Source organism: Struthio camelus, chromosome 3 (genome assembly GCF_040807025.1).
Source record: "Struthio camelus isolate bStrCam1 chromosome 3, bStrCam1.hap1, whole genome shotgun sequence".
NCBI classification, from domain to species: domain Eukaryota; kingdom Metazoa; phylum Chordata; class Aves; order Struthioniformes; family Struthionidae; genus Struthio; species Struthio camelus.
Window position 1 is genome coordinate 126,818,236 of NC_090944.1, and position 27,681 is coordinate 126,845,916.

At 39.7% G+C, this 27,681-nt stretch overlaps 1 protein-coding gene across 6 annotated transcripts in view; it reads right to left on the reverse strand.

Annotated features, from left to right (window-relative positions):
- DISP1 (dispatched RND transporter family member 1) overlaps positions 1-27,681 on the reverse strand; it is a 93,145-nt gene that overhangs the window by 33,579 nt on the left and 31,885 nt on the right. For 5 of the 6 annotated variants that reach the window (XM_068940213.1, XM_068940215.1, XM_068940216.1 and 2 more), the window contains one exon: positions 1,401-1,937. In XM_068940213.1, the coding sequence (XP_068796314.1) occupies positions 1,401-1,906 (506 nt within the window). In that variant the 5' untranslated portion in view covers positions 1,907-1,937. Of the gene's footprint in view, positions 1-1,400; positions 1,938-16,211; positions 16,231-27,681 lie in introns of those variants that run through there. The other variant, XM_068940217.1, reaches the window with a different exon arrangement.

A 27,681-nucleotide genomic window follows, 5' to 3' on the forward strand; every position in this document is an offset into this window, starting at 1 on the left:
TTCCAAGTCAGCCTTGTAAGAAAAGTATCTGGAAAAGGAGCTTTTGTGCAGATTTTAGGCTCAAAATATATTAAAATTAGAGCGTGGAACATGTAAGATTTAAGTTTTCATCTTTTCTTAACATTTAATCAAGTATGGGATGGAAAAATCATGTCTGACTGTAAGCAGTTCCAACAATTAGGATTTTTTCCACTTGTAAGAGCAATAACTGGCAGAGGCAAGCAGACTTGCACTTTATATTATTAACCTTATTTTCAGCGGCTTTCACCTTAAGGAAAAAAAACTTTATTCATTTTTGACATTTTCCATGTTGGATATTTGTCTCGGTCTCATATTCTCAGAAGTTTAAAATTAGTTTGTACATTTCATTGAGACAAAATGCATACAATTGGCCGAGATATATTTGTAGCTCCAAGCTCTAAAGCAAGGATGCAGATGTTGAACAGTAGGGAGAAGGGTAACTTTTGTTATTCCAATGAAAAAACATCAAATTTGGCTCAATTACAACCCCCCCCCCCAAAAAAAAAAAAAAAAAACACCCTTTTCATAAATACTTGGAAGTGTCTTGTACTGGGCAATCAGATTTTGAGAAAACTACTCCTGGACTGAGAGTGATCTTGGCCAGTACCAGCAGGCTGAAGGTGGCTTTCCTTGCAGTTGTTGGCTCTTGTAGCTGGCACTACTGTCACTGAACCTCCAAAACTAAGTAATATAAAGAGGAAAGTTTTTATGAAGCGGAGGAGAGAAAAGATTAAAACCTGGAACAATCCAAAATTTCTCAGTCCTAGCACAACTTTGAAGTTCGGCAGATATATACACTGAAGACACATGGGGTCAACTCACTGAAACAGCTGATCTGACAAAGAAAAAAAAGTCAGTATATTTATGAACAGAGTTGTTGAAAGTATTTTTCAATGTGCCTTTTTGAAGAAAAATGACTTTCGATTAGACTATGCATATATACCAGCTCTTTCAAGGCTAGCTATCTCTGCATTGTTTTATCTCTCATAATGCAGGCACGCACTGCGTCTTGCAAAAGTGTTAATGAGCTTCCAAACAATCCCCAAAAAGAAAGAAAAAATGACCTTTCTTATTTAGGAAGAATAAATTCATTCCAGGAACACTCATGTAGCACTGCAAAACTAGTTTCCTGACTTAGTTTCTTCCAAACAATAAATCCTAAGTAAGAATGAAATAAATAATTTCAACCAATTACACTATTCATACGGGCTTGCCTGATTTAAGCTGGCAATACATCAAAAAATTAACATGGGAAAGCACTGGGGAAGAAATTTGGGTCAGTTTCCTTTTTGATCTTCCGCTTTCACAGCAAAATGAAATGAAGTATTCACAGGAATAGCTACACGTATTGAGAACTAACAAAAATTTAATCTGCTTACCTTATCCTGGCTATATGTTGCTGCACAGGCTGATGCTGAAAATGGTCAGGCCATTGATGGTGAAGGCAGAAGGATGGTGAGGGTTGAAGACAGCATGCAGGCTGATATATGGGTGTATGTTTTTGGCAAATAGATGCTGAATACTCAGTATGTGGCTGCATGCAGCACGAAGTCATAGGAGACGGTGCTGAGCTGCCAACTACTGAATGGCATTCTTGCTTATTATTATGGCTACTTAAAGGATGATGGTATGGGCAAGGGTGGCAGCATTGCGACAACATCTGCTGAGTTCTTTGGTTGTCTAAAGGCAGAAAAGATGGTTTGATTGTACCATTAAGTTGCAGGCAGCCATTTGGACTCGCTTTTGTTCTTGGTGTTTCCTTGGATGGGAGTTGCTGGATGGCGGCATCTCCATCGCTAGCCGCAACGATACCTGGGCCCGTAGCGCTTGACAAGATGCTGCCGTTGCTGAGAACCACAGAATCACTGACGCTGCTCATAGCCATGCTCCCCGTTCTTGATGGGTATGCGATGTTCCTGAACAAAAATAAAGCAAAGTTAGCAAACGTGCAACTTTTTCTGATGCCCAGAAATAAGTTTAGATTTAAATCAGTAAAAAGCTCCTCTACTTTTTATCTTTCACAACACAGGAAAATGGGAAGGAGTCACGCACGCTGATAGGAACATTTCTGAAAGACTTTTTGGAAGACTTGAAAGACAAGTGTTTACTTGTTTGACAAAAAGTTGAAGTGAAGTTACATAAACGCTGGGTGATTAAACCAAAATATAAGTCAAATGAACAGACATTTGACAGTCTCTGGGCCAGAGCCAACACGTAACGTTTGAGATACAGGGGAACAAGCTCATTTTGCACAATATAAAGACTAAGTAGAAAACCACTATTCATGAAAACAGGTTTCAGCGTAAACTGCAAAACCATCCAAACCTTGCGCTGCAGTTTGCCTATGCACGCTGAAAGCCATCAAGAGGCAGGACTGCACAGCAGAGCATTAAATAACGATCAGTGTGGCGGTTTCAGTAACCTCCTTCCCTAGCCTCCCACTACTAGTGAAAACCAGGCTTATTAATATTTTTGAATAGGTTCTTTTAAAATGCCTTATTTAAATAAATCAAAACACTTCAGCAGATATCTGTCAAGATTTCCAGACGATGGACTAAGTCTGTAACAACAGCTCAAAACTGCACTGTTAGGAATACTAAAAATACGTTACGTAACCAGCAGGTTTTCCCCAAACTTTAAAAAAAAAAAAAAAAAAAAAAAAAAGAGTCTGAAAGACTCCTCGGATCCCATTATTGCTGACTGAGAAGCTCACCCTTCACAGGGACAGGTATCCCAAAGGCAACTGAGAAATGCACTGTGCTGTAAGTGTTAGTTTAGAAACATAAGGGGTATTAAAGGTTTTCTCCTCATATCTTGCATTTTTCAAGCAAACTAAATGAATTAAAACTATTTATGCTGGAAAGGTGACCGCAGAGTTTGGCGCAAAACCAAAACCAGCCTGAGGTGCTCGCAACAGCTAATTTCCCTGTGCTAACTACAATCGTGCTTTAGTAAGATTTGAAAATTGTTAGAGATTTATTTTGATGATATAATTTTGATAAATAGCATGAAAAGCGAAACATCACTCTCATCTGGGATAAGAAGTTGCTTCAAAACTGCATAGGTTTTTGGGGGAAGAAGAAAGAAGAGAGCGAAGAATGAGGAAGAAAGAACACTAATTATAGACTATTCAGAAGAGTAACCCAGCACTTGCTCAAAAAAGAGAATCAGTTAATTACCGCTGTTTTGGCTAACTCAACGTTACCCTTTTAATACTGATTTTAATTAACAACATTCCAAGTCTAAATTGCAAGGCTGACATTATAGGCACTGGACTTTGCAGAAAGACACAACATACAGATTAAGACAGATAAGTAAGAAAGTTCCTAACGAGTTTTCTTCCCTGTTACCTTTGCTGCGTGCTCAGAGGGCTAAGCCTGCGGGGCCAGCTGAGCTATTTGATTGCCTGAATGCTAATGTGGGGCAGAAAGTGCTTTGCGCAGAGGAATGCTTCCCCAGCAGCCCCCCCCCGCCCCCCCCCAATCGCGCTCCTAGCCATAACTAAATCCTCAGCTTCTGAAACAAAAAGAAAATTAACGCTGGGCTATTTATTCTAGATCGTGCGCAGAGCCAGATCCCCCGTGTCGGCAGTCGCATTTAGATAACTAGTCGGAACAGGAGAAATTGCTGCTAAACAAGAATATTTTCTCCAGAGCGCAATTCCTCACATTTTTTCTCAGCATCCCCTCCGCCGGCCCCTGGCAAGTCGAGCCCATTGAAGACTTTTCACTAAGCACAGAGAGTAAATTCAAGTGGCTGGCTAATGTTTGTCTCAGTCTGAAGAGACATATTAGTTATGTGAAATACTTCTGTGTTTGAACAGCCTGGTTTTCTCCCAAACTGTAGGCAGCTTCAAAGAGCCTGCTGGAGAGGACAGAGCAAGAGCTGGACATCAGGAAAGAGAAGGCTCCTATTGAGGCGACGGGCAGCGTTTTAGGAATTTCTGCCTGATTATTTTCTCACTCGCTCACATAACAGATACGATGCAGGGTGATGACATTATATTTCTTTTTCTAAATGAGATGCACCCATGTCATTGCTTGAGACCGCTGTAAACTTAAAATAACAATTCCTCAGATTATTATTTTAATTGTGTAAAAAAAAAAAAAAAAAAGTATGGCGATACTGCGAACTACTCTTCAAGAAGACATAAGCATCACTTTCTTGCTTTAAACCCAAAACATCTGTAGCATCCACGAGTGAGATAACACAGCATAATTTATAGCAAAAGTTTCAAGTCCCTTCACAAAGAAAAACAAGCTTTTATGCACAGGGCATACATGCATCACACATATACGCAAGCTAACCCGGATTCCTGGAAACTGGGCACTCACAGCAGTACGGGAACGCAGGCTTGGGATATTCGGTGTGCCCCTCCTCAACACGGATATGGGCGCTTTAACTTTTGCTCCTAACAGGCCAGCAGCCTCAATTTAATATGAGCAGAGGTAAAATGCTTTATTTTCAACAGATGCGATAGCCATCTGCACGTCTCTGAGTTTAAACACAGTCTTCAGAAGGACTCTTTAGAAACCAGTGAATTCAAAGAATGGCCAAAGACGATCACCATCAGTAACAAAGCACTTGAGGGATATAAGTCTGCCTTTGTTCTCTTGCTGAACAGCCTGTTCATGAAATATTTCAAGCTATAAAAACTTTAATAGATGAAGCCAATTCATTCTTTCTTCCTAAGCCCTGAAAAACTTGTGAATTTTGTCCATTTTCACAGCCTTTGAGCAAGGCTTGGAAGCATCTGCTTACCTCGAAGCTCTTTCACAGCCATATTAAAATAAGCAAGACCACTTTGCATGCTTAAGGCAGCCATGTGATTAAGTACTTTGCTCAATCACAGCTACAAAGAATTAGGACTCAGATTAATTCTCAAAGTAAAATAAGAGTTGGACAGTCTGTTTTCACTTAGTTTGACAGTTTTTCTTTTTTCAAAGAAGTGTGAGATGGCTGATGTCACTTGACAAGTCTAAGGTATCTAAATTTTGTTTCATAGATATGTAAGGGTATTAAAATTATGTTACAATTGTATTTAGTTAAAATTAAGACATTTACATTACAAAATATTACAAATTAATGTACTAGGATATTCCATTACATTTGTGTCACACTATATAAGCAAGTACAACTCCACTGACACCAAACCTTTACTTGCAGTTCTCACACCAATACATATTCTTGTAACATATTCTTATTTCTCTGCAATATTTCGACTCAGCTATTACAACTGCAGTGACTGGCAACTTACTGTGAAATGTAATGGCCCCAGGAAACATTCACCTCAGAATCTCAGCTTTAGAGGATGCACAAATAGGCAACTTAAGGCAACAAATGAAACCACAAAAATAAAATAAGGTTTTAATAGGCCGTGGCCTTGGGAAAACCAAAAAGCTGTGCATTATGAAAAAAAATCTAAAAATAGGAGTCTTCCGAAAGGCCATCTTTGAGAATTCTGAATTGCTTCACAGCTTACAGTTTATTTTTGCTGCATTCCTCAGAATGCTTTAGGATTTGTATTCCCTAATAATATAAATGTTCATTTACTACTCTGGCCACAACTGAAAGGATTTCTCCTTGATTTAAGTTTTATTAAAAAGACAATTATCACCCCAGTTTACAACCGAAGGCTTTGAAGTGATGGACGCATATTCTGCATAACGCCGTTATGGATAATACAGGTTTCAGTACAAACAACCCTAGTTAACAGAAGATTAAAGAAAATCTTTTAATCTACACGTTAAAACATACCACACACAGACATCCACCTCTCTCTGGACACATCTGAAACATTAACATCAATTCAGAAATTACGCCAGCTGGAATACTAATAAAAAAAAAACTAGAAGAAAAACTAGAAAAATTCCAGAAAACTACAATTATCTTTAATTACTGTATGCCCGATAACAGCAACTGCTAAGAAAGCACGTTAAGTCATTCAGTTCAAAACAAGAGTTTGGAACAGTGTCATATCTGGAAAGCACCACAGTACGCAGAGGCAACGCTACGGAGAGACAGTTTTATGGAGTAATCCCTCTATTATGTGCAGAGCTAACGACGAGCGCAGCTTGCCCGGCAGACATCTGCCATCTGCACTGCAAGCCCTTCAGGAAATAAAGTAATGCTGTACCACACTGAAACGATGTAGGATTTCGTGTTCCCTAACTAGCATGTTCTTTTTAGATCTGGATTAAGTTCACCTGTTCTTTTGGCTGCAACCGAAAGAATTTTTCTGTGCGTTAAAATTGCTTTAAAAAAAAAAAAAAACACCACCCCAAAACAGACTTAAGAAACCAGTGGTTCAGCAAAGCCCATCTGGATTCATAATGCCTGCAACTGAGAATGACACAAGCGCAAACACAAGAGGGAATGACGTAGTGGAAATTTAGTACAACCCAGTATATTAGTATAGATCTTTTATAGATCTTTAGAACAAGTCAGAAAACAGCTAATTGGTTTATTTAACCGCATAAGAAAAAACATACATGCTAAACATCTTGCACTAAAATAAAACCTTAATTGGCTCATAAGACTTCACATTTTTCATTTAATGGGACAAAGTTCAGGCTTCATCTGAAAGTTATCTAAAGCCTTTCAGCTGCAGTCAGCATCCTGCCACCCAGCCAATCACACCGATTCAGGTTTTGGGGACCTTTCAGACCTGCCGACTGCAAAGCGTCCCGGTTCTGACACGAGCGCAACGTCTGAAGTAACGAAAACACCTCGCCACGCCAAAAAGCTCTTCTAAGGCAGCTTAATTACAAAAGTTGCGCCTTCTTGAAATAAGCAGGGTTTAATAATCCCATCGCAACCACTAAGCCTCCTTCCAGATAAAGTATTATCATGGCCTTACAGTCCCTTAAGCCCCCACAAGTTTTTACGGCGGCGAACGGGATCCGTAGTCTCAGTCTGTCGACTCCGATAACTCCCCGCCAGCCTTGGCCCGCTGCGCCAGCTAGCGCGCTGCCGCGCCAGGGAGGGTCTTCTCCCCCTTCGCCTCACCAACGCTCGGGGCAGCTTTGTCTGTGCTCCGTAACAGGTGGTGCCTGGTATTTGATACTGGTTTTTTATGGGAGACGTCTAGTTATCTATCAATGCAATGTTCTTCAGGAAGTCAAACAGCTTTTTAATGTTTTATGGTTGTTGATCTCTGTTTTGGCTCTCAGGTAGACATTTTTTAAATTCTCTAGCTCTTATTCCCGTGCGTTCGCAACGTGGTGCTTGGTTTCTCTCAATACCCCGATTTGCACTTGTCTAGTTCAGTAGTATATTTAAAAATATATATATTTTACCTTAAAACTCTCCAATTTTTATTTCATTAGCACCACAAGTTTACATGACAGACTTACTAATGCAGCCGCTTCACTGTAAGGATTGATACCGCATAGTCCACCTTTTTAAGAAACGTGATTATAACAGTTTATTTTCTGAATAGTCTGTAAATACAGATTTTCTCAATGAATGTCTCGCTGTTAACAAGTGCATTTTCAGCAAACTAAGTGCTTTCACCACGCTGTAGTAGTGAGAAGACTTTTAGTCTGCAGATCTCTTCTGCTTCCTAACTCGCTCCCCTCCTCCGTTTTGTACGCAGCGTCTCAAAAAAAAGTTAATTCTTCCATCGCTCTCAACAGCTCGATACGGTTCGGAGCTGCCCCATCCCGAACCTGAGACTCCATGATTTCATTTCCTGCGTTGCAGGCTGCCTCGGCAATTGCAGTTCCTGTGACAGGGAGTTTCCAGATGTCACCGTGCCAGGACCGCAGCTCATGCTGCCCACGGGCACCAGCGAATCAGTGTGGCCAAGCTGGCACAGAAAATGACCCACCATCAGCAGCTGCGGGGTGAGGGAGCACAAACTGGAAAAGAACTGTACAGGGTGAGGAGGACAGGATTTTCAAGAACTTAATAAATATAGGTTGCCCTTAAGCTAAAATTACCGTTCCTGGCACAAACAACAAAACACAGCAGACCCCTTGCAGAAACCGTTTGCAATGCTTTGGCTACAGACATAATTGCAGCACTTTGACTACAAAGTCCTTTTAAAGTCAGAACTCGCAGCAAGGATAATTTTATAAAATTGTACGATCGTAAAAAAAAAAATCTGAAAGATAATTTTCATGGCTCCTTGTTGTTACTTCTTTCTATAGTTGTGGGGTTTTTTTTAAAGTATATACATAGGGAAAAGGGTTGACATAACATACTAAGAAAATCAGAAGAAATCTTCAGATACTCACAGTTTGGCGAAGAGATACAACTACAAACAAGTGTGATGAAAACAAAATATACTACTTCAAGAAAAAATGTACATAGCTTTGGAAAGTAGGACCACCTCAGTACAGTTTAAAAGCATGTAAAGCTGTAAAAAAAGCCAAACATTGCTTACAACTGGGACACTGCCATCACACTAAATCTTATTTACACAACTCACTGACTTTCCATTACCACATGAAAGACATTTAAGTTTTCGTAATTGCAAATATTCTGCTCCAAAATAGCTCTAATCCTGCTTACACAGACAGGGAAAAACAAAACACATCTCTTTTCTACATGTAAAAGGAGTTACTTGTATTGAAAATTCCACACATTTTCAAGTTCATCATGCCACCGGAACAACATTTAAACTAACATAGCTGCAAAAATACACAAAAAGAAACACTCTTTTAGGATATACCTACACCTATGCCTGCCATCATCCTGATTACATTATTGTTACGTAATGGGGTAAGAACCTTCTGAACCAACTGCCTGGGGAAAAAAAAAATGTTTTCAGTTCAAATTTGAAAGCAATACTTGAAAAATCTTCGAAGGATCTGTTGCTAATGACACCACTTTCCTCGTATTTTAACATAAGCGCTAACATCGTGCTGCAATGACTGCATATTAGACCAGCAAAACGCGAAACAAGAATGCCCACGCGCGTCGAGCGGGTAGGCGGCAGCTGCGAGGCCTCTGCGCTGGAGGCAGGGCGCTCGCCGTGCGCCCTCCGAGCGCGCAGCGCAGCGCAGGGCGGCTTTTAACAGGCGTCTGCTTCGGAAGCGCCACGCTCCAGACGCGGTTTTTCACTTCACTTCTGAGCTGCACGACTGCACCTTTTTTTTTTTTTTTTTTTTTTTAAATAAGTGTCATGTCTGCTGGGCTGCCCTACGAAGTGCAAATGAGAAAACGCATATACCATCTTTGTAAAAGGGTATTCGCTTAATTAGATTTTAACATCGGGGGGTTGTTTTTCTTTCTCACGAGGCTCTTAAGCTTTAACACAGCTCTGTTCTGAGCTCTCCGACACTGCAATATCCAGCTGCAGCCTTTTACAAGCAAAGGAGCCTACTTATGTTACAAAGTAGCGTTTCAGTGTAAATAAACGGAACATACACAATAGTCTTAGTTAAGTCTACATTGCAAGGCTTTCTGAAAGAGCAAGTTGTTTCAGCCCTGGCCTAAGATAGGCTGCGGAAAAGCACGGCTAGATTTTAAACGCCGTAACAGAAATTACTTCTAAATACTTACCAGACACAAATCCACCAAAAAAATAAAAAATAAAGATTCAACAGTCACAGAAAGAAGTGCTGTCCCTCGAGCAAGGGACGTCCCACGGCGGAGGAGCCTCTTGACGCGACCGCCCGGCAGCGCGGCCGGTCCCGGGCGCTGCTCACCCTGCGGCGCCCAAGAGGCGGCAGGGCGCGGGCCGGGGTCGGGGCCCCGCTCCCGCAGGGCTGCCGCGGCGGCTTAATGACAAGAGCGGGCAGGGCGAGGGCTTGATCTCGGCGCCGGGTCAGCGAGCCAGGATGTGAAGGTGACATGTAATTTCTGGCCCTTTTTTTCCTGCTTCTACAGGAGCGTTCAAACCAAGCCCTGCTGCCGGTTGTAACTTGCTTTGATCTTCTTGATTCAAGTTGATTGGGAGATTAAAGCCATATTCTTAGCTTCGCCTTCGCCTGCTTAGACCTATTGTGAGTGTTACCTTTCTGATCCCCGTGGGTATTCCTGTTTTTCTACCTAGTCTTCAGAACATGTGTTTACACCGAAAGGGACAGTGCAAGTCAAACGAGCGTGCCAAAAAAAAGTAAAGGGCACTCATTTGTTTTCTGAGAGGGGTATCTGGGGAAAATGGGACGCTGAAAATAGCACTGGGTATAATTTGAAATGTTTTTTAAACTCACTTCAGCCTTCATTAGTTCCTAACAACACGTCTGTGTCATCCTCCCCCCCCCGCCCCCAACACCTGATTTCATAGTTTTGTTGTAAGGCATTTCTCATAAAAATCTCTCTGCACGGGCTGCAGAATCTCTTAAGCTTATACACAACAACAACAACGACGACGATTTGGAAAAACAGGGCTTTTCCCCCCCACCGGATTTTAAGATATCTGTGCCTAAAACACCCTTTCTCAAACTTCCTTCGGAGTACTTAAGGACCTGTTAGCCCAAAATCGAACAGCTCCACATACCTGGATCCATTTTCTGAAGACGCTATGAATAAAACCGTAAGAATTATTACAGACTATTAATGCAAAAAGCTGCTATCTCCATGAGCAGAGAAGACAGTTTGTCCACCTGAAAATCAAAATATAAAAACAGAGACTGACAAGCGTGGGGGATTTTTAAACCCTCAGTTCTAGGATGACAAACGTAAAGAAGCACGCCTCGTTCAGAAAGGCTCTGTACCCGTTAGGGTAGAGGACACTGTACTTTGCAGAGCAACATCTTGAGGAATTTTTTTTCAGTATTCCTATAGGAAATGCCACGAGCTGGTCTCAACCTGCTCCACAGGCGCATACTCGTTCTAACTACCGAACCTCACATGCTTCCAACGCCTCGTAGTTCTGCGAGATGACTCCTGCCGTTTCCTCAGCTCAGGATGTCTCAAAACTGACATCCTCCTGGGGCAGCTAGATCTTATAATCCAATCTCCTGCTACTCCAAAGCAAGTCACAAACCTCCAGAGACTGGCTTGCTTTTAGAAGCAATCTCTTCCCCCTCTACTTCAGTCCAGGGGCTCTCATTTCAGGGTCAAGCTGAGCTGGTGAAGCAAAGAATATAGTTGTAAAAGGAATTCCTCCTCCGCAAGCATCTTCACTCTTTGAAAAGCAAGTAAGCTCTTTTTAAAGTGAAAAAAAATCTTACCAAAATAAATACTGGAGCTCAATTTTCCTCAGTGTGACCTCGGACTGACAAGTCCTAATGGTCCAAGTTCTTATGCAAGGCAGCTCTTCCTGCTCACTGGTTCTGGTCTTCAACAAGTGGTGGAAGACCCTTGTTCCACCGCTCTTCTTCCCCACTTCTAAGCCAAACCCTTTTGTTGTAGTTGTTTTTTAAACCAGTGGTTCTTGCCTTTTTCACTTAGCTTCCACTGGAGAATTTCACTGCCATCAGCTGCCTTTCCTCCACCTCCCCCACACACCATCAGCATCAGATCTAGCACACAATTTTTCTAACATCAATGGATTTCCTAATAGAAAACTTATTTTCCACCAGCGTAGAGCCGTTCAACGCTAATGATCCAGGACAGTTCTTACGCAAGGACTCAGGTGTATTTATCAAACAAAATATCAGCACTACGATTAGATAGCTTTAAACCGTAACTCCAAATGGAAGTAAGAATACAGTCTGATTAACAATTACAGACAGAAGCTCTATCTTGAGCAAAGTACTCCCCACCTAGGAACAGCCTGTTTATGCAATCACCTTGGAGAACAGCACATTCTGCAAAGTGCATGCATGCAGCAAGGCATTCACTTTTCAATATCTGAAATACATCCTTAAAACTGTTTCAAGAAGAATCTCAAAGATACTCTTCAGAAATCAGGAAGCCTTATTCTACATACTTTTGAAAAAACTGATACGAATAAAAGTATTCTTTCTTAAAATACGTAAATATTACTGTATAGCAGTTCACCACTGATACCATATCACTTATATTTGCTAACCACCTCCAGGAAGTTATGAAAATCACATTAATATTCGTTCAATGCCTTGATATCTGGGAGGGAAAAGTACTATAAAAATCTAAAGGATGAGTTAATCTATTAAAGCTCTCAACATTATATGTACTGCTCAGAATAGTGTTACTATATCTTGGCTCATCAACTTAGTGGAGCTACTCTGTTCCCAAGGACGATAGTAAAACGCAAGTATAATGTACATTCATAGGTTATGGTTAATAAAATATTTCCTGTGCAAATTGGATTTAAATACTGTATCATATATTTGAAATAGAGACTTTGAGTCAATGACTGGCTTCACGGTATCTGAAAAGCAAACTCAGCACCACGAGCAGCTGCAAGAAGCAACTTTTACCCACACACTATGCTCTATCCCCACAGAGCTTTAAGTGTCTAATGCCCCCTTAGCACACTCCTGGTTTTGATATCTCCATCGCACACCCTTTAACTTCCACTTCTGTACTACATTCAGCTTTTAATGTTGCTATTTATTGCGCAGTTCATCTCTCGTGGTATCAGACAAATGCTGACTTCATCATTTGTAAATGGATGATAAGGAAACACAACTGAGCTCCGCACCATGTGGTGTACAGGTACAAGAAAACTGAGGAGGGAAGGTGGGAGAGGATGGAAGAATTTAGACCGATAAACCACAGAGATTAGGGATGTCAGATTTGATCTGCGGAGGCCTAGAGAGGACGACTGCGTAACACTGTTCTATCCACTACCTAAAAATACATATACGCAGAGAATCTGCATTATGTCTCCACTACTAATTCAGTCTTAAGCCAATACAATCCTCCGGGATCCAGCAGGAAGTTCTGCCAATCTATCAATATACAAGTGATAGAATTTCTGTAATAAATAAAATGAATTCTGCAAATTTAACTATGCATTAAAGAGACAACGAACAGGATAAAATTTAATGCAGTTCCCAGAATTCTAAGCATATGCTTTAGGAAAAAAATGCAATTATCATGACAACCCTAATAGAGGTTCAAATGATTCACAGTTTGTATAATACATATAAAAAGATGAGTTTAAGATACATTATGGCTGATATATGTATTTACAAGGTATGGCTGACACTGATCACTTTCATGTCGATTAACTGTGTTGTCATACGTGAAGTTTGACCAAACATGATACGAACAGCTGCCATTCTTGGTCATGATTCTTTATGGCCTCTCCCAAACTGAAGAATCACCAAGCACTGCCATCAAGCAATACCCATTTCTGCTAATTTTGGCTGCCCATTATCAAGAGTCACTACTGAGCTACCTTTCCAACAGTATAGTGCAGCTATTCCCTGTACCTTTACTTGGCTGGATGCCTTCTCATGCCTCTCTGAACTTAACATGGCATTAATCACAGATACTTCTTGTCACCGCAGTGTCCTTTCAAGGGAGAGAGATACACAGAAGAAAGACGCTGAAGGACTCTGATAGTGTTGGACAGAAATAGGAGAGCCGGTGGCCTCTTGAGGTGTTCTGGGCATAAAGTGAAGCTGAAGGACTGTGCAAGTGCTCAGGGAAACTCTCAGAATACTTTGAAATACCTGAAGTCCAGACAGAAGGGATCATGGACTCTGTAAAAATTGTGCTGGATTGCTAATGACTTAAGGAGAACAAGTGAATATGGAACAGAAATAATCAGAGGTTAAAATGACAGAATGCACTGTCAGTGCACTCTACAAATATTTTATTACACCTACACTGAATTATGAAAATTCCTATCTATCTACAGAACTGTGGATAGAATACAAGGTGCTAAACGTAAATGTAAGAAGTCGCAGCCCCTTGCATTGGTATTCTAAATTTTTTTTTTTTTGCTTGGAGGGGAGGAGACGCCCAAACTTTAATGTAAACATAGGTTGACAAGCAAAACTGATTTAGTATCACCATATCCCTACAGCTGAAGCCTTATTGAGTACTGAGCCTTCCACTTGCAGACTGCTGACTCCATAAGGATGAAATATTATCTTCTGATCAATAGATTACGTGAAGCAAATTGGCTGCCCTTCTCCAGCTCCCATTCATCCAGACTTCATCACAAAAATCTTTTATAATTGATATCCTCAAGAAAGGCAGAGGATGAACAGTGTGGAGGGTGAAAAATCTTCTAAGCCCTGCAAAGCAGGCTTGCCAGCACTAGTGATGGGGGAAATGCTACACGTCATTGCTGTTCACACTCTATTTGTTTTTTAGATAAACAAAAGACTTCTGGCTTGTAATTAGAAAATTTAAACTTTACACACCACATTCTATGAAACAGTTTGATACCAACACATTCTTTTAATATTCTGGAAATTGGATGTTTAAGGTCACATAGTCTTAAATAATGCTGAAAGCCAAAGCACAGAACTGAACTTCAGGGGGCAAAGTCCTTCACTGCCCGTAAAGTATCTAGAACAATTCCTTCTCAATCTCTAGTGCAAATAAAAGCTAGATCGGTACAATACTGCAAACAAACACAGCAGGATGCAGAACTGCTTCTGTTATTTATTTTGTTATAAAGTTCTCAAAATATGATAGCGACATTTTCCAGTCTGTCTTTTTCCAACTGAAACAAGACCCTCCAGGAGGATTTCTCCAACATTTTTCACTGAGATCCTGAATTTTATCACAAACCAGGTCATGTTAAGGTTGTGCTTTATGAAACGTAAAACTGCCTTGTTTTATCTACTTACAGGATAGAAATGCTAACGTCGATTTAATGAGTTTTCAGTAAAAATCCAGTAGAGAGAAATCTTCTACTGAGCACATTCCTAAATCACCATATTTATGCTGAATTGAAGTAGTTATTATAATTGGGCTCCACAATAACTGAAGTCTGACATCATACAAAATCTTAGAAAAGCTAGCAAGTTTAAAAAATTTCCCCATATACACATGAGCATGGAAGCCATTATCTATCGTACCAGAAATAAAAACCCAAAGTTGTACATTAATCACGAAAAACAGCAAAGAATAAGTGTGATACTCTCCTCTGCAGAAATGCTTTAATGAGGAGAAGCTAGTAGGATAAAGTTTTATTAGCAACTGAAATAGTTTTCAAATACCAATATGAAGAAATCTTGTTCAAAGCATGGATCAATCTGAAAGCAGAACTGAAGAGCTGTACTTTTTATTTATCTATTGCTCAGCGTTTCGAAGCGATTTTTAATAGCCTGTCTTCAGTTGTAACACATAGCCTTGTTCTGTAAATAGAGAGCTCCAATAATAAATTACATTGAAATGCAGCTGCATAAACAGATTTACACACAGTTACATTTTCTCATTCACGCCTCCTCTCTCACAGGTGTACCTTTTCCACTACGAACTAACTATACTTACGTACGAATGTTATGTAAGTGCACACATGCAGAATGTCACTTGTAAAGCAGCCCAGACTGACCACGGAGGGAAAAACTAACAGAACGCTTTATCTGACCATAAAGTAAGCAAATGATGTCAAAAGCAATAATTCCATCACTCGTACAACACCGCTATTTGAATTACAACTGCCATCCTGATGTTACAGTGAAAGCGACTGCTGCAGTATAAATTCTTCCAAACGACAGGGGAAAACGCACTTTTGCGATATCACCATAGTAGTTACTGTATTAATATTACCTTTTATTTATAATCAACGAAACAACAGAAAATGGCCTTTTTCTCATTATTTGGGGAAACCTGTACAGCAAGAGTCCATAAAATACAACCACCATTATTTCTATTTTAACTAAAATCAAAAGAAAGGCACTTCAGAATCACATTCCCAGCTCAGGAAACAGCAAACTCTTGAAAGTTACAGGATTTTTAAAAAAAAAACTGAGATATCAAGTACTTTTAAGAGCACAGGGACTGGTATGTTGTCCTTAAGCTCAGGGAAAGTAAAAACGTAACAACACTATTTACTGCAGTCGCAAAACTATTGATAATTTCTAAATACAACTCTTGCAGAAGTTAGAAAATTAATCACTTTATTTCCTTTCACAGCTAAAGGAAAGAGAAGACTCTTGTTATTTAATTAAGAGTAAATGAGGCAATGATTATAGCGCTCAAACATTTCTTCCACTGGATGAAGAGTTCAGACTTCAACCCAGTACGCTGCTCACTGGCTTAGTAAAAATAACACGACAAAAACCCCACCAGCTTCTCTAATTATTCATTTTTCTAAAGCGTTTTCAAAAAACAACTGCCTAAACCTTCAAGTAATACAGGAACGCGCTCCCCGCCGCTGTGCTGCCCAGCCCACAGCCTACCTTCACCTTTCCTCATTAGGGAAGGGAAACAAGCACCCACGTTCTTTTCTCCTTCAGAAAAAAAGCTCCAAGTGTTTTGAGTAAACGGACATTGCTAGAGCCCACAGAGAAGGTTTTATTTGATGTGAGCTTTACTGACACACTAATGAAGGCCTGACAGACAAGGCAAGAGAAAACGTTATTTGAGCGCAAACTTAAATGTTTGCTCACTAGACTGCTTGCCTTTCAGAAGGTTACCCAAACACAGCTCACGCAATGCAAAGTCAATCTTTTCTAGCTGCCTCTTAGCAAACAGATGTGAGCCTGGGAATTTCTCTTGCATTCCGATAAATCAAGAACGAGACCTTTCACAACACTAACTTTCCTACCTTTAGGAGGAGATGTCAAATTTCTCTGGGACTCTCTGATTTCACACTGCCTAGACTAAACTACAGTTACTGCCTATCACACTAAGTCACATCATTTCAAAAGCAGCTCACTAAAGTGAGTTTGAAATACATAGCTTTAATTTGCTATTCTAAGTCTAAAACCTTGAGACAAGTCTTTCTAATGCTGTCTCTATTCCTTTTTTATTATGGCTAGGGATACTGAGGTGTTCCTTCTTAAAAACTTGATGTAGTGTTTTCTGCATCGCACATGGATTCCCTGGAGCCACAGGGCTCTGAGCTATATTCTTGTTAGCACAAAACTGTGCCATTTGACACTGACCTGGTCAATACTCAAATCAGAATGCCTTTGGAAAAGTAGAAGGTATATAGAAATTGTGTTACAATTGTATTACAAATGCAAAAAACTATTTCTTTGCGTGAGGTCCATTTAACAAACCCAGTTCTTCTTACACTGAAAATTTCCAACATTGACTAGGTGTCTAAGAATGATGTCCTTAAGGCCTCCCAAATCTTTTGGTCTGCGTTCAAGTAAGCACAGTTGGACAGCTGGGTAAAGACTGAATTCAAGATCAGACCTGAATTAGATTGCTTCAACTATAGTGTCTGCGATGCAGTTGGACAATACTGCTTTCTGCAGTTAATAGAGGCTACCCATTTTACATGGGCTGTGCTTTCTCTGCTTCTAGGAGGTAATTCAGAACAGGATTCTCTACCGGTTATATGAAATGTAGTATCCGATCAACTCTCTCCACATAAGAAATAAGGCATTTGAACTGGATTAGCTGCTGAGATGTGTTTAGGAGTTCAGTTTCTTTCAATATGCAGAATTTGAGAACCATGAAGTACTCCAGGGCTCTGAAACAGCAGGACTGATACTGGTCTTCTGCAAAGGAAACCAGGCTATGGGAATTAAGCAAAGATTGATAACTTTTGGTTAAGTTGAATAAAACTGTGGAGAGCTTTTTTTTTTTTTTTTTTTTTTTAAAATAACCCTGCAAACAAGAGTGACTGGGTATATGCCAGCAGTACCACACCTGTACAAAGTCACCAACCGTAAACCACCTCTGTCTCAGATACAACCCGAAGCAGCTGCTGAGGAGCGCTGGCAGCCCTGCGGCAGCAGCAGCTGCAAAGCAGGTCCATGGCTGGAAGGAAAATTTGGTCCCTTTGCAACTCTCTCCCTTCCAGCTCCCTTAATTTGGACGGTGTACTTGTTCCAGGGCATGGACATTGCTAATTTTAATAAAGCTAAGAAACTGGTTTACTACCAAGCTGTTGAACCTTTGCTGCAGGGTTCAAACATTAAAACCTACATATTGCTTTTACAATTTTAAATCTTATTTAACAAAACAGCCTTGTTTAGTCTATAGCACTTAACTTACATCAGTCAGATACTATTATAATATGAGCAATATACAAATAAGATACTGACTTTCTCAGCAAGAAAAACATTGCCAATTAGCTATTGAGAGCAACAGAAGAGCAGCAAAAAGACTGCTTGGGTTGTCAGAAGATATTCAACTTTGCGTATTATATCCTTTCCAAAACAACTTATGCTTCAAGCTACTAGGAATTTTTACAAACTGTGAAAAGTGGCCCAACTTTGGGGCCCAAATTTTTTCCATACGCACCAAACATATACACAATAAATTTCTACTCAAACAGCAACAATTATTTTTCCCAAAGGGTTTTCGTTAGAGAAAGAGAGGAAAAAAACATCTAACCTTGAGGAAAGCATCCCAGTCAACTTCTGCTCTTCACGCTTGAATCACGTATCCGACTACTCTTTCTCACAGAGAACAAAGCGAAATCATGTGGATCTGACCACTGAGCTCAAAGACAAATGCACGCAGAGCCACTGCCAAGTATTAGAAAAGACATCAATGCTCTCCCTGGCTTCGCAGTACAAGCGAGTGTGAGACGGAGGGCAGGACTAGCGGTATTTGCGGATGGCGAGTGCAAAGAGGCGACCCTGGGCGCACGGCCCCTTGGTTGCTGGCCTACGATAAGAGAAGGGTGAGAGCAAACAGGGCGCGTTGCAAGGGCAATGGGAGCAGGGAGGAAAGGAAAGGGACCTGCCATGCTCATACGCAGGTCAGAGGACAAGCAATTTTAAAGCTAGGCGATAATTTTAAAAGGCAAGCGGCTATCATACTAACACGTGCTATGACCCCCCTCCCCTGCACTTCCTCTTCATAAATTAGCTTTAATCCCAATAAATTTTCCAAATTCAGTTCACCACTTGTCTGCTGCACGTGCATGTTTGCTGGCATAAGGAAGGGGACCAAGACAGGCAAGAATAACTAGCAAGGAGTGAAGTGCTTCTTTCTGTCACACTGATGATTTAGCCCCACTTAAAAGTATCTATGTATATGATGTGTATAAATAGATTATAGTATACAATGCAAAAGCAACAGCTTTTAGAGTTGACAAACGAGCACTAAATGAAAACTTTTTAAAAATTTTGCTCAAGAAAAAGCATGTAACGCACAGAATACAATTCTAAGAGTTAAACTGCAAACAGAAAGGATAAATGTGCGAAAGTTGCATATTTTCTGGTTTTAAATTTTCTTATGAAAAAGTTATTGCTGAACCAATTTTGAATTCTCACAAAATAACAAGCCAAAAAATGAGCGGCTGGGTTTCAAATGCTTGCAAATTGAAATGCCAGTCCCCTACACACTGGAATTTCTTTCACTAGGACAAGACAGGTAGGAACTAAATTATCAGCATGCTAATTAAATACTAAAAATAGTTGAGCACTATTTGTAAAGCCACAGAAGGGTATTTTCCTAGGTTTGCATTTTATACTTTCTCGTCGAATGACTGCATTTTTGCTTTAAGAGAGAGACATTTAAAACACTTCAGCAGCATGACTGCCTTGCATGACAGTCTTCACAAATGCTGCATTGTTCTGCTACCTGCGTTGTGACCGTAAACACCAACCAGAAGCATCACTGCTCTTCAGCCAGAGCATGAATATGGTCATCCTTCTGTTCACAGGATGAGCCAGTCTGCAAGGTGTCAGACGAACACGGGAAAGAGACAACATGTAAAGCTGTATTCAATGAAAATGACATGGTCGGAAAATATGGCACTTGAGTTTTAATTCAGAGGGAGGTAATTCAAGAAAAACTGCTCTGCATTGCATATTACTGAGTTCTGTACAGCACCTAGAAAAAGTGTCATACACTTCAAAAATATAAGAACAGCTAGCTGTTGTTAAGTTTACTGTGCTCACCCCCCCTCACATTCAAAGATGGAAAGAAATACTTCCCTCAGGGAAGGGGGCCCAGCTCATAATTTCTGGATTAAACCCATTACTATTAGCTGCAGAATGAAATTATTAGTGACAGGTTCACTGAATTACCTCTTTACAGAGGTCACTAACACTTCCTAGAAACCTAAAACTGCCATTGTAAATTTAGCTAATAACAAATGAGTTTTTGAAATTATCAAAATTACAGGTAAACAGAATTAAAAATTGTTTAACACACTAATTCAGTCATGTGGTGAAGTACAATACATTTTTGCTTTCTTCACTTCAAAGTTATAAACTGAGAAATACATGAGTGCTGGCATGCTCCACTATTACATCAACCTTTTATATCCACAGATGTGGATGAAGAATTTGTATTGATTTTCAATGCACTCATTTCTCTCTTAAAACTATAAAACAAATTAAGAATCATTTCTCCAAGAAAACAAGCTATGAACTTGCAGCATTTAAATAAAAATTACTTTCACTATGGGATATTCCCTGTTAGGAAATTATGAAATGAATCAATTTTGCAAATACCAATAATCTGAATCTTTGGGGGGGGTCGGTGGAAAGGCAATTACATGTACAGTATCTTACTTACCATTTTGTGTTTATGACTGCCATTTTAAAGCTTTGCACAATTAATTACTAAGACCTAAGACAAAGTCTGTTCAATCCATCACTCTACAGGCTATGCTTTGTTCTGTTTATACTTCCAAGATTGCCAGTAAATTCTGTGCACTGTTTCCTGTAACATACATACACGCTCCTCAACGTACAGCCCGTGTTTCCTCCCTCCCAGGTAAGTGACCTCATCACTGGATTACAAAGTCCTGCTTCTCTTGCTTGCGCTCTCCCTCACTCTGGTCCTGTTAAGTTTGCATTCCTGGATGCACAAAGGATGCCCTTGAACTCAATCTAATCAACAGCTTGGTAGCTAAGACTCTGCGACGTGGTGAGAAATGCATGTTTACAATCCTCCAGACTGAGTACGGCCTAGAATACAAGTCTTCCTTTTCTTGGAGTCCTTGCACTGTTGTCCAGGAGCTACAGCAAAGCATTGCAAGGTGTTCAGCGACGCGGTGCTGCTCCTGCAATGGAATGGGGACACTGGACGGAGGTAGAAACAGCACCAGGTACAATTTCTGCTCTATAACACCTCAATATACCTTGCTGCTTGGAGCTATTGGAGCGTTACATTTGCTTCTATCGAGATCCACTTTCCCACCTACGTAAGCTCTTTCAGTACCTTCATCCCTTTTCGGTTTTGATATCCTTTGTCAGGTGCTACTTCAAGAATTTTTAGAAGTAATCATGCTTTACACTAGCTAAAAGCAGTCTGTAATCTCCACTTTTAAAAAGGATAAAATAACGATCCTTAATTCTAGGGGTTCACAAGGTACTGACTGTTAAAATGGTGCGACAGCTGAATTACTAGGGAAGAAATGCTACGCTCCACGAAGTGGGCATGGTAAATCTCACATTAAAATGAGCGTCACCCCACTGTAACAACTGAGCCATGTTCATTATTATTGAACGTTAACGTACTAAAGTTTAGATGGTTCCACAACCCTTAAGTAAATTTTAAACTGTGCTCTGCTATGATTTATTTGGCCAGTAAAAAGTTATTAAGTAAAGAATACCGACCCACTGACCCTGGCCACAAGTTCTCTTAAATACTGTGAGGAAAATTCAACAGCTGTCATACAGATCCTGAATCTAAAGTAGACTGATACTAATTTGTGATCAGGAGACTGAACTACCATCGCTGTGCAAATTTCAAGGTCTAAATTCAGTTTACTACTATTACAGTTCACTTTGTCAACCTCTTCCTACGTAATATGTTAAGGGATTTTTTTAAAAACAAATAGTACGATTCACTCAATAACTTGAGATAGCTAATGACAGACAATGATACAGAAAGCTGGAAAAGTGCTTTGTTAATCAACTGGGCGATTCGGCGTGAGCGTTGTGTGTGGCACATCCGCTTCCGAGCAAAGCAGGCAAACAAGCTGCTCTCTGCCAGGCCGGTCCCTGCGGCACTGAGGAACCCCACCCCGCTCTTAAATCCTTGCCTGGCCCTGGATTTAGCTCTTAAGAGCTCAAGGTTGAATGAAAGACCTTACCGACGTAAGAATTTCTCTGAATCGTTCCACTCTGTAGAATTTATTGAGTATTGTTAGTAAGAGCCAGCTCCGAGGAGAAAGGCGCTTAAACACTGAAGCGCTTGGCGTTCCCTCAAAAGAAGCTTCAAGATAAAACAAATCCGCACGAGTAGGTGACCAAAATATTGACAAATCCCTAAAAAAAATTCAGGCACCGAAATCATGCCGTGGTTTAAATTACTCTGTCTTCAAATACTGTTACGTTTATTCCGCTATAGTTTCCAAGTTTTACATGTCTAACTGCCCTTGCAGAATCTTAGTGTGAAAAGAAACTTCAGCTAGTCCCCAAGCCATCAAGGCGAGCTGAAGTTCAGCAAACGCTGTCAGGGGTCGCATTGAATTACCTACCATCTGGAATTTCTAAAATCACTATTCTATTAAGGGTAACTAAAAACACACATTATTAAGGCATGATAGTGGTGGTTTGACACCCTTCCAACAGAACTAACCAGAAACCGGCCTTTTCAGAACACCCCTGCAGCTGACGGGTGGCCAAGGGAGAGCAAAGAGCCCTGAGGCATCGCGCAGCAGGTTACCCAGCAGGTAAGGCCACACCATCAACGCTTCTTATCTCTGCACAGCTGCCAGGCGAGCGCCCGGGAGACAAACTCTATTTCCTTCCATAAAGAAATCTAGCTCATTTTATTTTCATTTGTAAAGCAGACACCAAAAATCAAATTTCAAAATATCAAAATTCTTTGCAAAAGCACAGTTTTCTTACTCCAGCCAACTCCATACAAGTCTCTTTCTGAAATATGCACCACAGTTCAAAATGAAGTTAAAAAGGAATTATTAGGACTTGTCCTGCATAAACGCAAGCCAAATATCGGCTTAATTTACAATAATGGTCTTTATAGGGGCTCATAAGTCACATGGCAAATTTTGGCAGAAACAGACTTCGTTCTTTAGAACAGGCACGTTTAGTTATTTGAACACAATGCCAAAAATCTTCCAACGAAAAGTGAAATATACCAGGAAAACTGTGTTTTTAATATCTGAAGAGTTACTGAACCTTAAGTGAATTTTGCAAGATAAAGAATACATTTTTCTCATTATCCTGAAGACAGATGAATCTTTCAATACCTAACAGCTGTTGCAAACAATCAAGATGCCAGAAATTCTCTACTAAGAAGTTCTGCAAAAATCTTTTATAGTGAAAAATACTTAACAAACTAAACACTGGAGTTGTTATATCCTTCTATAATTTCCATGCCATAGCCCTAAATTCACTCTACTTCATATTCATCCTACAGCCTCTAATCTTTGTAGCTAAGAAGTTCTCAGACAAGCCGTAGTCTTCCATAAAAGACTTGTTCACTTAACATTACTAATCTCAACTCAGTGAAATATTATTGTACCTGTGACCTGCCATATAAAGTAACCGGGCAACTGCACAGTCTATTCTGATGGAAAAGCAAAAAATTTAAATCAGAAATAAAAGGCTACCATTTCAAAACTAAGACTTCTAGTCCATAAAACTATGCAGTTAATTCTGTATAGAACAGTTCAGTTTACTCTATTCCTTAATTCAAACACGAAAATCATAACCTTTAACCAATTTACTAAAAAGCTTTTCTTCCATCCACAGTTTAAGCCAAACGTGCCTCAGCACTGGATCCCAAACTTTAATTTTCTTCTCCTTCAGCTATTGTTATGCCAGCACTTCTAAATATTTACCCTTCCCAGATTCCTAAAATGGAATGAGACACGGCTCTTTTGTAGTGCAGATGATTTGCACAGACCACAAGTAGTGGAGAAATTCTCACGCTTTCATGGGAGGGAACGGGATTTAGGGGACACTTTGTTCACGACAGGGTAAACTAATCTTTAATAAATTTACATTGAAGGATCTTTCTAACACAGACACCTTCCTCATGTACAATGATAAACATTAAAGGCATTAATAAACAGTCCTTAGAGAAGTGCAGATTTACATTTTAAATAAAGCACAGATGTGATCATATTGCACCTATATCTGGAAAAGTTTAGCCCAAAGTTGTTGAAAAGTTATTGCACTATATATTCCATTTCAATTTACCTTCAAAACATCAACCAGTTTTTGTAGATAAGGATTTAATAAAAGTTTTACAGTTTTACAGAAAAAAAAAGAAACCCTAAGGAAAGCCAAACAAAACACAAGCATTAAACAATGTTAAAAAGGAAGACAAGTTCCAGTTTTATGGCTAAAGTATGTTTTGGAGTCTCTGCAGAGACTGGTTGGCCACTGCCACCAAGGGGGGAAGGCAGTCTTGGTCTTTGCTAACACCACCTGGATTCATCAAAGTAACGTACAAAAGAAACATTCCATATCTCATTTATTTAATAAATCAAATGCGGAGTTTTATATGTTAAGCTACAGCAAATCTAAAGGAGATGTAAACACAAAAGATACTACAGAGCAGCCAGACACAAAATCAGTTTTCCTTTTCTCATTTTTGCGAGCACATGCTGAATTCAGTTCTCCTCAATATAAATTTGTTACTAAAACATTTATTACTGCAATAGGTATAACATACCGAAGACTAATTAAAACTTGCTGAAGCCACAAATCATGCCATTTCAGCTGAAGCTGTAAATAATAGTACCAATACCATTCTCATATCAATAGTACACCAATAGTATTCGTTTATTTTAAAGTTATCAAATTATTTCCTCTAACTATAAGGAAATCTTTCCAGAACATCTCTTACTGAGCCTCTTTGTTATCAAAGCAAACGTTTCTTTATGTGTGTATTCTATAGCATAAAACTGGATTTTTTTTTCCCCTTACGGTTGCTGACAACTTGGGGGATAAGAAACAAAATGAGACCATCATCCCCATATATTCCAGAATGTCCTGAGAATCTGTTCAAACATTTGCAGTAACTGATAGAGCAACATAATAAAACTTAGTTTTCTGCACAGTGGGGAGCTACAATTCATCAGTACCCAACTTGGAGCGCTACTAACGTCCAAGAACTCTCCTCTGAGCGTGGGGAGGAGGCTACTCTGCACGTGATTCAGAAACCGAATTAGAAACAAGGAAAGAAAGCAGAAGCTGCTGCAACCCAGTTCTCAGTCCAGTGGAGCAAAATAATTACGGACAAGCCACAATTTCTGTAAAACTAGAAAAAATATTTCGAAGGTATGGTTGTTGCTACCAAACCCGTTTCACACAGCTTTTCTCATCAACCGTCTCTTCTTATGCTCCACGTAGAGCATCATCTCTCTCTTTTCTACAGCCTTTTGCTTCTTTCTCCTGTCCTCCTTTTATATTTATCGCCTTTGCTCCTCAATTTTCCTCATTATTAAATCTTCAGAACTAACCCAGCAACTCAAGATCCATTTCTAGAAGCAGCAGTTTCTAGATAGGAAAGGAGAAAACTCTATATCTGTCCTGTATGCAGTCTTAATATTTAGAATATCAATCTGCATAAACACCATATATCACTGCAAGAAGCTGCGAAGTACAAGACAGTTTTAACACATAACTACAAAGTTTCTGTAAGCGTGCCGGTTCCACAGATCAACGTGCCATAACATCATTCCATTAACCAGTTTCACCTTTTAACCATTGCAGTGAACTGCACTGCACTCGCGTCTTCCTCAACACTGAAACATCAGGCACCACAAAGCTCATTTACGAGGCACGGCTCAAATTTTCCAATTTAGGCTACAATCATTTCAAAGCTATTTACCCTACTAAGGGAAACAGCTAAAAGAAGATGAAATCAGAAACGTTGTTACTGAGGTTAGGAAGAAACTGTAATATCCAAAGAAAGTCATTAAATAGATTTTTTTGTTTTTACAGACTGATTTCATCAAGCAAATATTTCTGAAAGCTCTTTTCAAATGATCCTTACTCAACTGGTAAGTCATGATGCAGTTACATTTCACCAGCTTTAGATAAAACCAGTCAACTATCTAAACTGTCAGGAGATCACTAAATAAGCAGCAGCCATTAATTATGAAAGCCCCTCTGAAAAAAAAAAAAAACACTGAAAACTGGTGCTAGAACTTTAAACTCTTGAAAATACAAAACTTTAAAAACAACAGTGGACACTGAAATTTTAGGTACTTCTTTGTTTTTCTTAAAGCATCTTATTATAAAGAAAAAAGAAAAGAGGAACAATTCCTTATCTCTAATCACTTCAAGCATATAGCTGAAAGGCTAGAGGCCTGTCCTATAAGGTTAACGAAGGGATAAAAGCACATTTTTCAGTCTCAGCCCCACCTCTGATGCCAGATTTGTGATTAGTTTTGAGCATCAGAATTTAAACTGACTGATAATCTTGAAACGCCTTAGACGCTATACCTTCTTAATCTAATTATCTCCATCCCGCAAGTATGATGAATCTGGCTTACAAAACAGGTAAACCAACGTGTGTTGCATGGCACTCACTAACTGTGTAATTTGGAAATGCTTTACTCACATACATTAACTTGTTTCCCGACAGTATTTAAGAAACTATGTTACAAAATAGACCTTGTATTCTCTTCTTCCGATTAGAAAAAGTGAGAAGAAAGCTGATAAACCTAAGTATTGCCAAAGGCCATACTACACATAGCAGAGTAAGCTGCTATGTCTCCCCTACAACCCATCCTCGGACACGCACAAAAAATACACTGGTTAACTTGTATATGCCTTCGGCTGAAAGCAGAGAGGAAGACATTACAGTTATCTGTCTTTCAGTCTCTAAAGCACAATGACAGATAAATGAAAAGAAACTGGCAGAAAAATCAAATATTACTATTAAATTTATCTTGTTTAAGAGCAAGTTAAAGAACTTAGGTTTTCATACCAAAGTTATGCGGAGAAAAGATTATGCTTCTTAATAGAATTACTGGCATTTGTGATTTTCTAATGTGATAATGAAAATAATACTAACTAGCTATACAGAATAGTGTAATTTTCCAGGGTTATACAGTGAGGAACAAGGGAAAAGATTTCCAAAAAATCAATTTAATCACAGTAATATTTTCTACTCGTTTGATGTATCAAGTAACAGAGCTACCAACATCAAAGCTAGTACTCAGCAGAAAATTTTAAAAAGCTGAAAAAAGATCTAAGTTAATCTTCCATTAACTGCAATAACCAGAGGTTAAGTACCACTGAAGATTGGATCAAATTTTCAAAAACTCTTTGTTTTATCAAGTTATGTGCTTTCCTATTTATTGGGTTTAAAAGGGTATTCTTGCACAAATTTTGACCTTAAAAGCCGACAGATAAGGCAGGTAGCAAAACTGGAAAAGTATAATACTGTCAAACTTGGGCGCAGATGTATCAAAGAAATACATTTCTAATACCGAACAGCAAGGTAAGCGTGGCTTGTCTAAGCTGAAAAACAGTTTTAAAGAGCAGCACAGAACAGCCAAGGTTGATTTCCATGGGGAGGAACAGTCTTAAAAAGGGAAATGTTTACATATAGCTAACAGTTCTGTATATATTATAAGAAGTATCATCCAGATAACAGGCCACAGATAGAAGTGTTTCAAAACAGGCAATGTTTGATACTCTCTGGAGTCTCGCCCTCTCCCACTCGGGCTGTACGATGGCGCCGACCGAGAGCTGAGGCAAAAGGGAGAGGAAGGGGGAGAGGGGGGAAAAAGGCATCTGGAAGGAGGCAGCGTAGCTGCAGACAGGACGGTACCGATCCGAGAGGCGCTGCGCCGGG